Source organism: Hemitrygon akajei, chromosome 3 (assembly GCF_048418815.1).
Source record: "Hemitrygon akajei chromosome 3, sHemAka1.3, whole genome shotgun sequence".
NCBI lineage: Eukaryota > Metazoa > Chordata > Chondrichthyes > Myliobatiformes > Dasyatidae > Hemitrygon > Hemitrygon akajei.
Window position 1 is genome coordinate 96385622 of NC_133126.1, and position 17273 is coordinate 96402894.

General features: G+C 40.9%; 1 protein-coding gene across 11 annotated transcripts in view; it reads right to left on the reverse strand.

Annotated features, from left to right (window-relative positions):
• The window catches only part of LOC140725232 (RNA-binding protein 25-like), an 84743-nt gene that overhangs the window by 21654 nt on the left and 45816 nt on the right, over positions 1-17273 (reverse strand). For all 11 annotated transcript variants that reach the window (XM_073040409.1, XM_073040404.1, XM_073040405.1 and 8 more), the window contains 5 exons: positions 16594-16770; positions 12042-12125; positions 9285-9619; positions 8088-8202; positions 7618-7707 (listed from right to left, as the gene is read on the reverse strand). In XM_073040409.1, the coding sequence (XP_072896510.1) occupies positions 7618-7707; positions 8088-8202; positions 9285-9619; positions 12042-12125; positions 16594-16770 (801 nt within the window). The remainder of the gene's footprint in view (positions 1-7617; positions 7708-8087; positions 8203-9284; positions 9620-12041; positions 12126-16593; positions 16771-17273) is intronic.

A 17273-nucleotide genomic window follows, 5' to 3' on the forward strand; every position in this document is an offset into this window, starting at 1 on the left:
CCAACCTGAGTTTGGATTCATTTTGACAATAGAGGCTATGGATAGACATATCAGAATGGGAATGGGACGTGGAATTAAAATGTGTGGCCACTGGGAGATCCTGCTTTTTCTGGCGGACCGAGCGTAGGTGTTCCACGAAACGGTCTCCCAGTCTACGTCGGGTCTCACCAATATATAAAAGGCCACACCGGGAGCACCGGACGCAGTATACCACACCAGCCGACTCACAGGTGAAGTGTCGCCTCACCTGGAAGGACTGTCTGGGGCCCTGAATGGTGGTGAGGGAGGAAGTGTAAGGACAGGTGTAGCACTTGTTCCATTTACAAGGATAAGTGCCAGGAGGGAGATCAGTGGGAAGAGATGGGGGGGACGAGTGGACAAGGGAGTCGCGTAGATCCCTGCGAAAAGCAGAAAAGGGGAGGAGGGAAAAATGTGTTTGGTAGTGGGATCCCGTTGGAGGTGGCGGAAGTTACGGAGAATTATATGTTGGACCTGGAGGTTGGTGGGGGGATAGGGTTCCCCTTATCCTTACCTACCACGAGTGGGGTGGTGGGTGGATGGGGTGAGGGCAGATGTGCGGGAAATGGGAGAGGGGCGTTTTAGAGCAGAGTTGATGGTGGACGAAGGGAAGCCCCTTTGTTTAAAAAAGGAAGACATCTCCTTCGTCCTGGAAAGAAAAGCCTCATCCTGAGAGCAGATGCGGTGGAGACGGAGGAATTGTGAGAAGGGGATAGCCTTTTTGCAAGAGACAGGGTGGGAAGAGGAATAGTCCAGGTAGCTGTGGGAGTCTGTAGGTTTATAGTAGATATCAGTAGATAGGCCGTCTCCAGAGATGGAGACAGAAAGATCAAGAAAGGGGAGGGAGGTGTCGGAAATGGACCAGGTAAATTTGAGGGCAGGGTGAAAGTTGGAGGCAAAGTTAATGAAGTCGACGAGCTCAGCACGCGTGCAAGAAGCAGCGCCAATGCAGTCGTCGATGTAGCGAAGGAAAAGAGGGGGATGGATACCCGTATAGCCTTGGAACATGGACTGTTCCACAAAGCCAACAAAAAGGCAGGCATAACCATGGCTACACCCTTGGTTTGGAGGAAGTGGGAGGAGCCAAAGGAGAAATTATTGAGAGTAAGAACTAATTCTGCTAGGCGGAGGAGAGTGGTGGTAGAGGGGATTTGGTTAGGTCTGGAATCCAAAAAAAAGCGAAGAGCTTCGAGACCATCTCGGTGGGGGATGGAGGTATATAGGGACTGGACGTCCATGGTGAAAATAAGACGGAGGGGGCCAGGGAACTTAAAATCATTGAAAAAATTCAAAGCGTGAGAAGTGTCACGAACATAGGTGGGAAGAGATTGAACAAGGGGGGGATAAGACAGTGTCAAGGTATGCAGAAATGAGTTCAGTGGGGCAGGAGCAAGCTGAGACAATAGGTCTACCTGGACAGGCAGGTTTGTGGATCTTGGGTAGGAGGTAGAAATAGAAATGTCAAATATCGATTGTCATCATCAAGATACATTCATCTCTAGACTTCCATAACAAAACAATGAGTAATACTCGAAGCCTAAGGAACACCATTGAAACAATGTACAGAGGTTTGTGACTTCTGACTAAAGGCATATGCTGCTTTGATGATGACAAATAATACATTGATTAACAATGCAGGACTCTTACAAAGACAGGTGTGAAAAAAGGGCCCGAAGGATCATTGGGGATCCGAGTCACACCAACCACAATCTATTCTAGACTTCGGGACAGCTTCTTCCACCAGGCTATCAGACTGATTAACTCACGCTGATTTGAGTGTAAACAAGGTTAATTTTCTTAGATTAAGACATTTGAAAGATTGTAGGTTTAGTTTGATGACCCGTTAATTATTTCACAAACCATTTGCTTTTTTATTTATTCACTTATGGAATGTGGGCATCGTCAACTAAGCCAGCATTTATTGCCCATCCCTAATTGCCCTTGAGAAGGTAGTGATGAGCTGCTGCCTTGAACCGCTGCAGTCCAAGGTGTAGGTACACCCACTTTCCAGAGCTGGGTAAATACTCATGGCTCTGGAAAGTGGTCACGTTGTGCAGCAACATTTTATTTCTGAACTACAATAATGTGCAAAAGTTGTCTGTGTGTGTGTGTGTGTGTGTGTGTGTGTGTGTGTGTGTGTGTGAGTGTGTGTGTGTGTGTGTGCGCGTGTGTGCGTATGTATACATAGTACTGTATTACTGTATTTGTCAATGTGAAGCAGAGAGCAAGTTTGTAAATCTAGCGGGAACAAACACTGTTGGGAATGATGAGGGTGGAATGCCACTGGAGGGTGGTGGCACAGATGCAGATAAAGAGTGCCAGGGGTGGGGGGTGGCACAGATGCAGATAAAGAGTGCCAGGGTTGGGGGGTGGCACAGATGCAGATAAAGAGTCCCGGGGTGGGAGTGGCACAGATGGCAGATAGAGTGCCAGGGGTGGTGGGAGTGGTGGCACAGATGCAGATAGGTCCAGCCCTGAGACACCAGGCAAGGTCATTTGAGTCCAAACAATTGGTTGATTGATCATTACAAAATGTCTCTCAGCTTCTTCCCTTCTCCCTTCCCCTTTTTCCAACCATGATTCCCCTCTCCCTATCCCTTTCCCACTCTCAGTCCACAAAAAAACCCCACATCAGAATCAGGATTATCATCACTCATGTATGCCATGTTTTCTTTTGTGGCAGCAATACATAACATTACTATTAAAATATCCTAGCTATATAAATGTGTCTAAGACTTTTGCATTGTACTGTTTGCTATCCTAGGGGTGTGTGAGCATTGATTGCTGAAGCACTCTGGTGATTGTCTTTCACAGTTCAGTCAAAATTCACCAATCTTTACTTCACACCTGCCCCTCCCAGTTTCACCTATCGTCTTTTGATTCTTCCTCCCATTCCCCCATCTTTTGCATCTACTCCTCACCTTTTTTCCCCCCAGTCCTGCTGAAGGGTCTCAACCCAAAATATCGACTGTACTCTTTACATAGTTGCTGCCTGGCCCGCTGATTTCTTCCAGCATTTTGTGTGTGTTCATTGAATTGACTTTATTTCTTACATCCTTCACATACATGAGTAAAAATCTTTACATTACGTCTCCGTCTAAATGTGCAATCATAGTAATTTATAAGAAATAGAACAGTCAATGTAGCATAGAAATACACTCAAATCAGTCTGATGGCCTGGTGGAAGAAGCTGTCCTGGAGTCTGTTGGTCCTGGCTTTTATGCTGCTGTACCATTTCCTGGGTGGTAGAAACTGGAATAGATTGTGAATGGGATGACTTGGGTCCCAATTACTTTTCTGGCCCTTTTTTCACATATTTCTTTGTAAATGGCCTGAATAATGGGAAGTTCACAACTGCAGATGCGCTGGGCTGTCCACACCACTCTCTGCAGAATCGTGCAATTAAGGGAAGTACAGTTCCCATACCAGGCAATGATGCAGCCAGCCAGGATGTTCTCAATTGTGCTCCTGTGGAAAGTTCTTAGGATTTGGGGGCCCATACCAAACTTTCTCAACTGTTTAAGGTGAAAGAGGTGCTGTTGTGCCTTTTTCACCACACAGCTGGTGTGTACAGACCACGTGAGGTTTATGCCGAGGAACCTAAAGCTGCTCACCCTCTCAACCCCAGATCCATTGATGTCAATAGGAGTTAGCCTGTCTGCATTCCTCCTGTAATCCTCAACCTTTGTTTTTGTGACATTGAGGGAGAGGTTGTTTTCTTGACACCACTGTGTCAGAGAGACAACTTCTTCCCTGTAGGCCACCTCGTTATTGTTTGAGATTTAGTGTCTTTGGCAAATTTAATTAGCAGATTGGAGCTGTGGATGGCGACAGAGTCATGGGTATACAGGGAGTAAAGGACAGGATTTAGTACACAGCCTTGAGGGGCTCCTGTGTTGAGAGACAGAGGGATGGAGGTGAGAAAGCCCACCCTTAACACCTGCCTGCGATCTGACTAGAAGTCCAGGATCCAACTACACAACGCAGAGTCAAGGCTGAGGTCTCTGAGCTTCGTGTTTAGTCTGGAGGGAATTATGGTGTTGAATGCTGAACTCTAGTCCAAGAACAGCATTCTCACATAAGCATCCTTCTTCTCCAGATATATATGGATGGTACGTAGAGCAGTCGCTATTGTGTCATCTTGTCGATCAGTTGTGTCAGTAGGCAAATTGTAGGGGGTCCAGTTTGGGTGGCAGCATGCTGCAGATGTAGTCCTTGATCAGCCTCTCAAAACGTTTAAAAACGCGAACACGAGAAAATCTGCAGATGCTGCAAATTCAAGCAACACACACAAAATGCTGGTGGAACACAGCAGGCCAGGCATCTATAGGGAGAAGTACAGTTGACGTTTCGGGTCGGGACCCTTCGTCAGGACTAAGAGAAAAAAGAGATAGTAAAGAGATTTGAAAGTGGGAGGGGGAGGGGGAGAACTGAAATGATAGGAGAAGACAGGAGGTGGAGGGATGAAGCTAAGAGCTGGAAAGCTGATTTACAAAAGGGATACAAGGCTAAAGAAGGGGGAAGTATCATAGGATGGAAGGCCTTGGAAGAAAGAAAGGGGGAGAGGAGCACCAGAGGAAAATGGAGAACAGGCAAGAAGCTATTGTGAGAGGGAAAGAGAGGGAAAAAATTATTAAAAATTAGGGATGGGGTAAGAAAGGGAGGAGGGGCATTAATGGAAGTTAGAGAAATCAATATTCATGCCATCAGGTTGGAGGCTACCCAGACGGAATATAAGGTGTTGTTCCTCCAACCTGAGTGTGGCTTCATCTTGACAGTAGAGGAGGCCATGGATAGACATATCAGAATGGGAATAAGATGTGGTATTAAAAAGGTCCTACCCAAGATCCACAAACCTGCCTGTCCAGGTAGACCCATTGTCTCAGCTTGCTCCTACCCCATTGAACTCATTTCTGCATACCTTGACACTGTTTTATCCCCCCTTGTTCAATCTCTTCCCACCTATGTTCAGGACACTTCTCACACTTTGAATTTTTTCAATGATTTTAAGCTCCCTGGCCCCCACCGTCTTATTTTCACCATGGACGTCCAGTCCCTATATACCTCCATCCCCCACCGAGATGGTCTCGAAGCTCTTCGCTTTTTTTTTGGATTCCAGACCTAACCAATTCCCCTCTACCACCACTCTCCTCCGCCTAGCAGAATTAGTTCTTACTCTCAATAATTTCTCCTTTGGCTCCTCCCACTTCCTCCAAACCAAGGGTGTAGCCATGGTTATGCCTGCCTTTTTGTTGGCTTTGTGGAACAGTCCATGTTCCAAGGCTATACGGGTATCCATCCCCCTCTTTTCCTTCGCTACATCGACGACTGCATTGGCGCTGCTTCTTGCACGCGTGCTGAGCTCGTCGACTTCATTAACTTTGCCTCCAACTTTCACCCTGCCCTCAAATTTACCTGGTCCATTTCCGACACCTCCCTCCCCTTTCTTGATCTTTCTGTCTCCATCTCTGGAGACGGCCTATCTACTGATATCTACTATAAACCTACAGACTCCCACAGCTACCTGGACTATTCCTCTTGCAAAAAGGCTATCCCCTTCTCACAATTCCTCCGTCTCCACCGCATCTGCTCTCAGGATGAGGCTTTTCTTTCCAGGACGAAGGAGATGTCTTCCTTTTTTAAACAAAGGGGCTTCCCTTCGTCCACCATCAACTCTGCTCTAAAACGCCCCTCTCCCATTTCCCGCACATCTGCCCTCACCCCATCCACCCACCACCCCACTCGTGGTAGGTAAGGATAAGGGGAACCCTATCCCCCCACCAACCTCCAGGTCCAACATATAATTCTCCGTAACTTCCGCCACCTCCAACGGGATCCCACTACCAAACACATTTTTCCCTCCCCCCACCCCCCTCTGCTTTTCGCAGGGATCGCTCCCTACGCGACTCCCTTGTCCACTCGTCCCCCCCATCCCTTCCTACTGATCTCCCTCCTGGCACATATCCTTGTAAATGGAACAAGTGCTACACCTGCCCTTACAATTTCTCCCTCACCACCATTCAGGGCCCCAGACAGTCCTTCCAGGTGAGGCGACACTTCACCTGTGAGTCGGCTGGTGTGGTATACTGCGTCCGGTGCTCCCGGTGTGGCCTTTTATATATTGGTGAGACCCGACGCAGACTGGGAGACTGTTTCGTGGAACACCTACGCTCGGTCCGCCAGAAAAAGCAGGATCTCCCAGTGGCCACACATTTTAATTCCACCTCCCATTCCCATTCTGATATGTCTATCCATGGCCTCCTCTATTGTCAAAGTGAATCCAAACTCAGGTTGGAGGAACAACACCTTATATACCGGCTGGGTAGCCTCCAACTTGATGGCATGAACATTGACTTCTCTAACTTTTGTTAATGCTCCTCCTCCCCTTCTTACCCCATCCCTGACATGTTTAGTTGTTTGCCTGTTCTCCATCTCCCTCTGGTGCTTCCCCCCCCCCCCCCCCCCACTTTCTTTCTCCCGAGGCCTCCCGTCCCATGATCCTTTCCCTTCTCCAGCTCGGTATCACTTTCGCCAATCACCTTTCCAGCTCTTAGCTTCACCCCACCCCCTCCGGTCTACTCCCATCATTTCGCATTTCCCCCTCCCCCCACTACTTTCAAATCTCTTACTATCTTTCCTTTCGGTTAGTCCTGACGAAGGGTCTCGGCCCGAAACATTGACAGTGCTTCTCCCTATAGATGCTGCCTAGCTTGCTGTGTTCTACCAGCATTTTGTGTGTGTTGTTGTTTGAATTTCCAGCATCTGCAGATTTCCTCGTGTTGAATCTATTTTCAATAACTGTCCTTCAGTTAACAATTTAAATAGTTTTATATTAATTTTGACAGTATTTTTAAATGGTTCCCATTATTATCTATTATGACAACCTGAGACCAAGTTTCACAAACTGTTCAAACTACCTCATCATACATATTTAATTAACTTTGTTTAAATGCAAGTCCAAGTTTGAATCCCATTTTACCCAGGAATGAGTGCATAACTGGTCTGCACATTAGCTGATTTTATGACATACTGTTCAAGACAGTCTCAAATGTATTCAGCAATCTCATTTTCAGAACTATCTTTGCTGGTTTGAATTATTCAGTCTTGCATTGTCAATTTCCCATTTCATTTGGAGTACCTCAACCCAAAGGTCAAATCTTAAAATTCATCAGAAGCAAGAAACAGCTGAAATGAATAGGTACAAATCTACATAATTTAAATCCAGGATTTTTGAAAGGAGGCCTTTGTGTAAGTTAGGCATCAACCAGCAATAGTTACACAAACTGTTTTCATTTACCATGGTTTGTAATTTTAAAAAAATAGAATTATGACATAAAATATTTGAATAACTGAAAAAGACATTATAACTTTTAAATGGAAATGTTTCAGCTTGGGTTAACAATAATTTGGATCCAACTCTTGGTGAACCAATGCGGTTTTAGACTTAACTTTAAATTTAAATATAGAAATAGGATATAGTAACGTGTTTAAATTGTGACCAAGAAACCAGAACAGAAATTATGAAACTTTAAAACAATCACATGCAGACGCAGAATCTTTGATAAGATTTTGGTTTGGGTTTCAGTACATTGCACTTACCATTTCTCTTCTCCTTTCTTCCTCCCTTTCAGCTTCTTTTTCATAGTCTCTGGCCTTCTTTCGTTCTCTTATTTCCCAATTTTTAAGACGCTATATCAAAAGGTCCAATATTAATTAAACAGATCCAAATTTAATATAACACAGCAGCTTCAAATCTAATGGCAAAATTCAGTACTAACTTGAGTGGTTCAGCAAACAGTACAAACCATCAATGTTATTATGCATTTGGAATCTTGAAATCAACTTAAATTGCACAAATCCTCTAAAATAGCTTTTAGTATTCTTTCTAGATGGAGATCAAAAAAATCAAATTCTGACAGCACAAGATGTCCCAACTTTGAACACCAGTCAGAACATCAAATAATGCCAAGATCAAATACATCCAGACAAATTAAACCTGTATGTGTTCCTCTAGTTTATCTCCAACTTGACAAAGTTAGCAATACTTATTGTCTAATTCAGTTTCCCACCTCTTGGTATGCATTTTCTTTCTCACGAAGCTTTCTTTCAAGTTTCCGACGTTCATACATTTCTTCTTCATCTTCCTCCCTATCCCTTTTCTTTTCCTTTTCTCGGCTTTTCTCTCTGCAAATTTCCATTAAATGTAAGAATCTGATTAAAGTAATGTTAGCATTGTCTGAAAACTGCAACATTATATAAACAGCCTAGCACAAATAGAAAAGGTGCAGAGGAGATTTATGAGGATGTTGCCTGGACTGGGGAGCATGCCTTATGAGAATAGGTTGAGTGAACTCGGTTGTTTTTCCTTGGAGTGACAGAGGATGAGAGGTGACCTGATAGAGGTGTATAAGATGAAGAGAGGCACTGATCGTATGGATAGTCAGAGGCTTTTTCCCAGGTCTGAAATGGCTAGTATGCGAGGGCACAGTTTTAAGGTGCCTGGAAGTAGATACAGAGGAGATGTCAGGGGCGATTTATTTATTTATTTAAAACACAGAGACTGGTGAGTGCATAGAATGGGCTGCCGGCAACAGTAGTGGAGGTGGATACAATAGGGTCTTTTAAGAGACTCCTGGACAGGTACATGGAGCTCAGAAAAATAGAGGGCTATGGGTAACCGTAAGTAATTTTTAAGGTAAGGACATGTTCAGCACAGCTTTGTGGGCTGAAGGGCCTGTATTGTGCTGTAGGTTTTCTGTTTCTAAATAACCAACGCAAGGTAAAATTATGACATGCCCAAGAAACTCAGGAGAAATTATCTCCATGTTATGGCAGCAGAGAAAGTGAGAGTGAAGAGGAAATGAGTGGTGTGCATGCAGAGCATGAAAATAAATGGGCCAAGCAGTAAAATTAGTAAGATACAAAGATCAGGATGCAAAAGTCTATAGTACCCTCAATTTGTTTTCTCATCTCCCCCCCCCACCCCAGTGTGAAGCAATGTCTTTTATGTCTATGCTTTTATGCCAAACATAGTAAATTTGTGCTTTGCTTTGGCAGAAGCTGATTTTCCATCATCTTATTTCAACATGATGCAACTGACACCAAATCTTCAAAAAGTCGCTACTCTTTATAGCAACTATTTGAAAAAATAAATTTTGGAATATAACCAGGGATGGTGAAAACGTATCATAAAAGATTATTTTCAGGCAAGTGAATGATTAAGATATAACTTACTGAAACAGTGAACCATTTCCTAAAATAATCACCTGGATCTACTTCGATCCTTGCTTCTCTCCCGGTCCCGGCTTCTTTCTCTCTCTTTATCCCGCTCTCGATCCCTTTCTCGGTCGCGTTCTCTTTCCTTATCCTTTGTTCTCTCACGATCTCTATCACGGTCTCGCTCACGATCCCGATCCCGCTCACGCTCTCGTTCCCGCTCTCTTTCCCGCTCACGCTCCCGTTCCCTCTCCTTTTCTTTCTCGCGTTCCTTCTCTCTTTCACGCCTTTCTCTTTCTCGCTCACGTTCTTTCTCTCTATCTCTTCTCTCCTTTTCAACTTCTTGTCTTTCTTTTTCTCGTCGCCCCTTTTCTTCTTCTAGTTTCTAAAAATTAAAAAAATTCTTACTCATTAGCGATATTTACAATATTGCAATGCTATAAAAATGTATTAATCTCAAGATCATAAAAAGGATGTTGACATAAAGTTTGTCAACTATATCAGAAACACACAACTTTATATAATTACTTAAATACAGATAAAAACAATAAAATTTTATTTAAAAATCATTACTGCCAGATTTCCTACTAGAAAATGAAGAGACTACAATCCATCCTTTGAAGTGATTTGACTTACAGTGGTCTGCTAGGACTTGGATCGTCAAGACTGGATTAACATTGCCTAAAAGCTAAATGTCTGGGAAGAGCAAGTAAATTGTTCACAAGTAATAGAATAACCATGTTGTCAGCACCAGCAGATGCCAACACATTAGAAAAAGCAACTTTTACAATATACATGTTACATACAATAAATAATCCCTAGTTTACAATTAAACAGTAAATTATTAAACAAACATTATGCAACAATTGAAAAGTATTAAACAACTGTAAACACAGGTTCTTACCTCAAAACTCTTGTTGGCGATCGGCAATCAATGACTATCAAATCAGCAAACAATAATGAAAAGGAAGCTTTTACAACACATCAATTTATCCAATCAGTATGAGGCAATAAGAAAATATAAGTATCACCACCACCTACTGCTGGATATACTGATGTAACTGCCATAACTGATGGTAGAAGAGATGCAAAATAGATTTCAAATATGCTAAGTGTATTAAGCGCAGACACACATATCTAGCTTGAGAAATGTTTTAATGTATTAAGATGTATTGAAATAGGGTAAATATGCATGCCATCCCAGGCTATTCTATATTGTTAAAACTGTTCGTTACTGCAAGACCACCCCACGTATATACAATACTTAAATATCACATAAAGGGCCATTTCTTCAATAGAAAGGAATTTAATTAATGAGTTACAGGATTTCTACAAACTTACCTCTTCTAAAGGCTATTAGCTTTACTATTACCTCTTCAAGTAGTAAAACACTCTTTTACATACTTACAAAATTCTGACATCCCTTATAGCTGAATATGTTTTCTTGGGAAAAACTTGACATAACTAGGGAGAAATATTGAAAGGTAGGTCTAAAAGTTTTATATCGCCATACCTTTAATATTTTAATTCCTTCAGCTTTCAATGCATTTAACACTCCTATCATTATTTAAACTTAAAAAAATTAACTGACTTACAAATGATTCCAACTACTTTGATGTTAATGGATATTTTTCAATGCAAGCTGCCTTAGATTTAAAAAGGGAATGAATGAAAATAATAAATTTAAATAGTTTAATTTAAATATCAAATGTAAACTAAAAGCAAAGGAAAAAGGAGAGGGAAAAGATAAGCTTATTGGGTCTTACCTCATATTCTTCAGACTCATCAGTACTCTAAATGGACACCCCCTGTTAAACTGAACTTTTGACAGCAACAGTCTAAAAGACTGTAGCAAATACATTACAATACAAGAGTCAAAACATGCAAAGGTTGACTGTACACGTATTAAAAGTTCCCAATATTGAAAATGATTGCATTAAACCAGAAGTAGGGAGATAAACAGATTATTCGAGATTGTGAAAGCAAACGACTTTGAAAAATGACCAGCTGCACCTTTGCATATTTCTCTAAGGGGGCATCCATGAATTTTATAAAAAAGAAACAGAAGCTCATACTTACGTCCTATCCATGCATTTTCACAAGTTCTGAGTTCATCTTGCTTTAGTCACCATATGATCTCTATCATAATGGTGGGGGTCAATGAATAGATTAGCTTTAAGGGCATGTACATTATTCCATGCATGTTATATGGTATCTGTTTTGGATTTCCCTACCCCATTTTCTTCTTCTATGCCTAACGATTCAACAGTACCACTTACAGTCCACTAGGCAATTGCTCGAAGGTAAGGTTCTAACTTTGTTCTTCCTTCTCAAATTTTCATTAAGTTGCTAGATTTAATTCCTGTACTATTAAGTTTGGTTATTAAATGCACCACAAGCAATAACCTGGCAATGCATTAAAACTTATCAACATCCACTGATCAATTGATAACTCAAAATGGTTTTAGTACTAATACTGAATTCCAATAACTAAATAAAAACAAAAAAAAGTATCCCCCTTACAATTCATTTCTAAGTACACCTGAGAAAAATCAGATTATACGTGCAAATATACAGTATGGATGAATTTATTTTGTTCTCCTTTGTAATTCTAACTTAAAATGGGCCCAAAGTAATATTCATCCATATATTAATGACCGAAAGGGATAGTCACTGACTACCTCATTTTAACAAAGATAATCTTACTGATAGCAAATGTTTTAATGACCTATCGGCTTTCTAAGAAAAGCAAGTGTGTGTAGATCTTGTGCTCATATTTATAGAAATAAAATAAATTTTGGTACTACCTTGTGAGTATCTCTGAATTTGCTAATTTCTCTAGAAATTAGGTCTCGTTTATCCTCTTCCATTTCCATAGCACTTATATCATCCTGTTGAACAAAGCAAAAGTTGCTAAGTCATTTTAAATTTTCCTTTAATATAAAAACAATATGAATGGATTAAGCTATAAGTACACACAGTGCCTATAAAAAGTATTCATCCCCCATTGTAAGTTTTTTATGTTTTATTTTACAACACTGAATCACAGTGGATTTAATTTGGCTTTTTTTTTTGGACATTGATCAATGGAAAAATACTTTTTCGTGTCAAAAGTGAAAATAGACCCCTACAAAGTGATCTAAATTAATTAAAAATATAAATCACAAAATAATTGATTGCATATGTATTCGCCCCCTTTAATATGACACAACAAATCACTGGTGCAGCCAATTGGTTTCAGAAGTCACATAATTAGTTAAATGGAGATCACCTGTGTATAGTCAAGGTGTTTCAATTGATTGTGGTAAAACTACACTTGTATCGGGAACTTCCAACTGCGGGCGAATCAATATCCTGGCCAAAACTACACCATGAAGACAAAAAAATACTCCAAGCAACTCCGTGAAAAGGTTAGTGAAAAGCACAAGTCAGGAGATGGATACAAGAAAACAAGAAAGTCACCAAATATCCCTTGGAGTACAGTTAAGCCAATCATCAATGGAAAGAATATGACACAGCTGTAAATCTGCCTAGAGCAGGCTGTCCTCAAAAACTGAATGACTGTGCAAAAAGAGGACTAGTGAGGGAGGCCACCAAGAGACCTATAACAACTCTAGAGGAGTTACAAGCTTCAGTAGCTGAGAAACTGCAGATACAACTGCTGCCTAGCTGCTTCACCAGTCACAGCTTTATGGGAGAATGGCAAAGAAAAAACCATTGTTGAAAAAAAAACTCACGTGAAATCTCTGCTAGAGTTTGCCAGAAAGCATGTGGGAGACTCTGAAGTTTAGAAGGTTCTATGGTTTGATGAAACCAAAGTTGAGCTTTTTGACCATCAGGCTAAACGCTGTTTGGTGTAAGCCAAACACCACACATCATCAAAAACATACCACTCCTAATTCGAAGCATGGTGGTGGTGCATCATGCTGTGGGGATGCTTCACTGTAGAAGGCCCTGGAAGGCCTGTGAAGGTAGAGGGTAAAATGAATGCAGCAAAATTCTGGAGGAAAACCTGATGCAGTCTGCAAGAGAACTGTGACTTGGAAGAAGATTTGTTTCCAGCAAGACAAAGACCTCAAGCATAAAGCCAAGCTACACAGGAATGGCTTAAGAACAAAGTTAATGTCCTGGAGTGGCTAAGTCAGAATCCAGACCTCAATTCAACTGAGAATTTCTGGCTGGACTTGAAAAGGCTGTTCACTCATGATCAACATGCAATCTGACAGAGCTTGAGCAGTTTTGCAAAAGAAGAATGGGGAAAAATTGCAGTGTCCAGAAATGCAAAGTTGATAAGAGGCCTATCCACACAGACTCAAGGCTATAATTGCTGCCAAAGATGCATCATTCCAGAACGAAGGAGCTGCCCTCTTCCTTCAAAGGGGCTTCCCTTCTTCCACCATAAACGCTGTTCTCAACTGCATCTCTTCCATTTCACACAAATCTGCCCTTACCCCATCTTCCCACCATGGATAGGGTACTTCTTGTCCTCACCTACTACCCTAACAGCCTCTGCATCCAGCACATTATTCTCCAAAACTTCCACCATCTCCAATGGGATCCCACTACCAAGTACATCTCTCCCTCCTCCCCACCACTTTCTGCTTTCCGCAGGGATCGCTCCCTACACAACTCCTTTGTCCATTCGTCCTTCACCACTGATCTCTCTCCTGGCACTTATCTTTGAAGTAACACCTGCCCCTACACCACCTCCCTCACTACCATTCAGGGCTCCAAACAGTCCTTCCAGGTGAGGCAACACTTCACCTGAGTCTGCTGGGGTCATATACTGTGTTTGGTGCAGCCTCTTGTATAATCGGTGATACCCGACATAGATTGGGAGACTGCTTCGCCAAGCCCACCAGAAAAAACTGGATCTCCCAGTGGCCACCCATTTTAGTTCCACTATCTCATTCCCATTCCGACATGTCAATCTATGGCCTCCTCTACTGTTGTGATGAGGCCACACTAAGGTTGGAGGAGCAACTCCTTTTATTCCACCTGGGAAGCCTCCAACCCGAAGGTATGAACATTGATTTCTTGAACTTCTGGTAATGCCCCCCTTCTTTACCATTCCCCATCCTCTTTTCCCTCTATCATCTTATCTCCTTGCCTGCCTATTGCCTCCCTCTGGTGCTTCTCCCCCTTTTCTTTCTTCCATGGCCTTCTGTCCTCTCCTATCCGACTCCCCCTTCTCCAGCCCTGTATCTCTGCCAAATATCAACTTCCCAGCTATTAACTTCACCCCTCCCCCTCCAGCTTCTACCCATCACCTTGTGCTTCCACATGCGCACCCCCCCCAACCTTCCAACTCTAACTCAACTTTTTTTTCTCCAGTCCTGCTGAAGGGTCTTGGCCCAAAACACAGACTGTAGTTTTTTCCATAGATGCTGTCTGGCCTACTGAGTTCCTCCAGCATTTTGTGTGTGTTGTCAACTAAATAGTGACTTGAAGGGGGAAAATAATTATGCAACTATTGTGTTTAATAACTGTAATAATTTTAGACCAATTTACAGAAATTTGTTTTCACTTTGAACCTGTGTCAAATAAAGCCAAATTGAATCCATTGTGACCCAGTGCTGTAAAACAATAAAACATGGAAACTTCCAAGGGCGGAATATAGTTACTGTAGTATCCAATGATTAAAAAAAAGGTTTGCGGTGTTATTAGATGTTCACAGAAGGCTGCCAAATGCAGTAATGTGCATTTGAGGTATAGAAATTTGGCAATGCTAAGCATCCACTAATGCAAGGAAGCCTGATATGACAATACATCTTTCTTTAAAAGTGAGGACAAAACTTGGCTATAATTCCCCATGATCATCTTCAAATAGTGCCCTGAGGACTTTTAAATGCAACAAGAGTTTCAAAGACTCTGCTCAAGAGTCTTGGCAATGCATTTAAGTGCCAGTCTACATTAACTACTAACATGTCAGATTAAAATTAACATGAAGAGGTACTGCTGGACGAGAGTTTTGTTAAAACATTAATAGATGGATATGTATTTCCAGATTCCATTCATGCGAGTAATGAGCATACATTCTCTCTAGTCTAATACTGTATTACGTATTTTTATAATGCGGAGACTTAACGATTTGAATAATTACTTACATTAACATCTGAATTATGTCCCCAACAGGATCTAATCTAAACACTTTCCTGAAGTCTTAGCAATGCTTTTTGCTGAATGTTAACTCTCGTAGCTTCCTAATGCAATACCACTTATACTAAGATTATTTTCCTACTATGTTGCACAACCCAACCAAATGAAGTTAGTTATTGCACCATTCAATTATTTAACCTCTTCTAATGTCCAAAAATAATTTACAGACCTTATTCCACTTAGATATTAACTTTTATAATGTATTCATTTTTGATCTAATAACACACAAACTCTCAGAAAAACAATAGATGTAAACACAGCTGTCACATTTACTCAAGCAGCTCTAGTACAAAATAGCTTAACAACATTCATTTCCTTAACCCTTTCATTTGCAGTTTTCGATACACAGACAAGCCTATGTATGGCTATTACTTGCAGCTCTTTTCAAATGCACACTGCTGTCACAAGATAAACTATATTTTTGATTTCCTTCTTCCATCCTTAGCTTGCTCATTATCTCTCTTAAAGCTTTCATATCCATGTCATTATCATTTGAAATTTAACCAGTTGAAAGTTCAAATTAGCTTCAAGTAGAATAGTGGGACCTCAGCCTCCAAAATAACCAAACTGTAAATAGCCCTGGTCTACCCACCCCAGCTAATAGAAGCATCATTCTGTTAAATCTTAAAAAAAAGTTCCAATAAAATTACTGTTCTTCGAAGCATGAGAGGAATCAATCCACTGAACCCATCTAGCACTCTTGTCACAAGTATATCCTTTCTTCGGTATGGAGATTAGCTCTGCACACATTGTTTCAGATGCAGGTCTATGAGTAATTTATGATTTTCTCCAATTCCCTTACAGTGCAGGCCAATATACCATTTACCTTGCTAAACCTACCACTGAGTACAAGGACATACAGGTTCTTCTGAAAAAATATTTCAATTTTTGATCATTTAACACAAAATGCACTGCTATTTTTCTACGAGTATCATTATTTGGAAAAAAGTTGCAACATTTATATTCAATGCCAATTCTCAAAGGGAGCTTTTTATTTGAACTATAAATCAACATTTCATCTATTGATTGAAACTATTTTTTATATTTCCATGATATAATTGCCCTTACTTCAAAAAAGAAAAGTATATCCTTATACCACTGTAACAAGTAGTCATCAATATTTTTGAACTTAGAACTTAATTTTGTGCTAATCATCAACTGAGAATTTAAAATAAAGAATATATATCTACATTGAAATACCTCCTCTTTCTTTTCTTTTTTCTTCTTTCTAGGATGTGAATCTTGATCTTGGGAAGGTGCATTTAATTCGCTGGAGTATTCTCTTATTAATCCTTCTATTGCTCCTTTTACAATCTGATCTCTCCTTTTAGTTTCCTCATCCACAACATCATCTGACGAATCCTCTGTTTTTGTATCCTTCAGAATGCAGCAACAATTAAAATAATAGACTCGTTATTACATTGAAAATCTGCCGTACGTAATTAAGCATTTCCTACCTGAAAAAATGCGTCTTAGGCATTCTTGTAGAGTGCATTAATATGAATACAACAGACTAGATTTTGCTTTACTTTTGAAATTATTTATGAACCTGCTATATAACTGATCACCCGGATTTGAAAAACTGTAAGACTAACTTGAGAATACAACTTCTTTTCCTCAAAAGGCTTCACAATACAAATGTGAAACTCCTATATGACATGGCATATAGGCCTATTTATTTCTTTAAATACATTTTCTGGTAGATCATTTTAACCCCTATCTTCATAACAAACTTCTTTTTAATAATGCATTTCTTTACCCACTGGGGCTAAATAACAAATTTGGTTTCTTAGATATAGCTAAAAGCTGAACCAGTAATAGTTTGGAGTCCACACGCCAAATCCAATAGGACAAAATGGGATCAATTTCTCCCGCTGAAC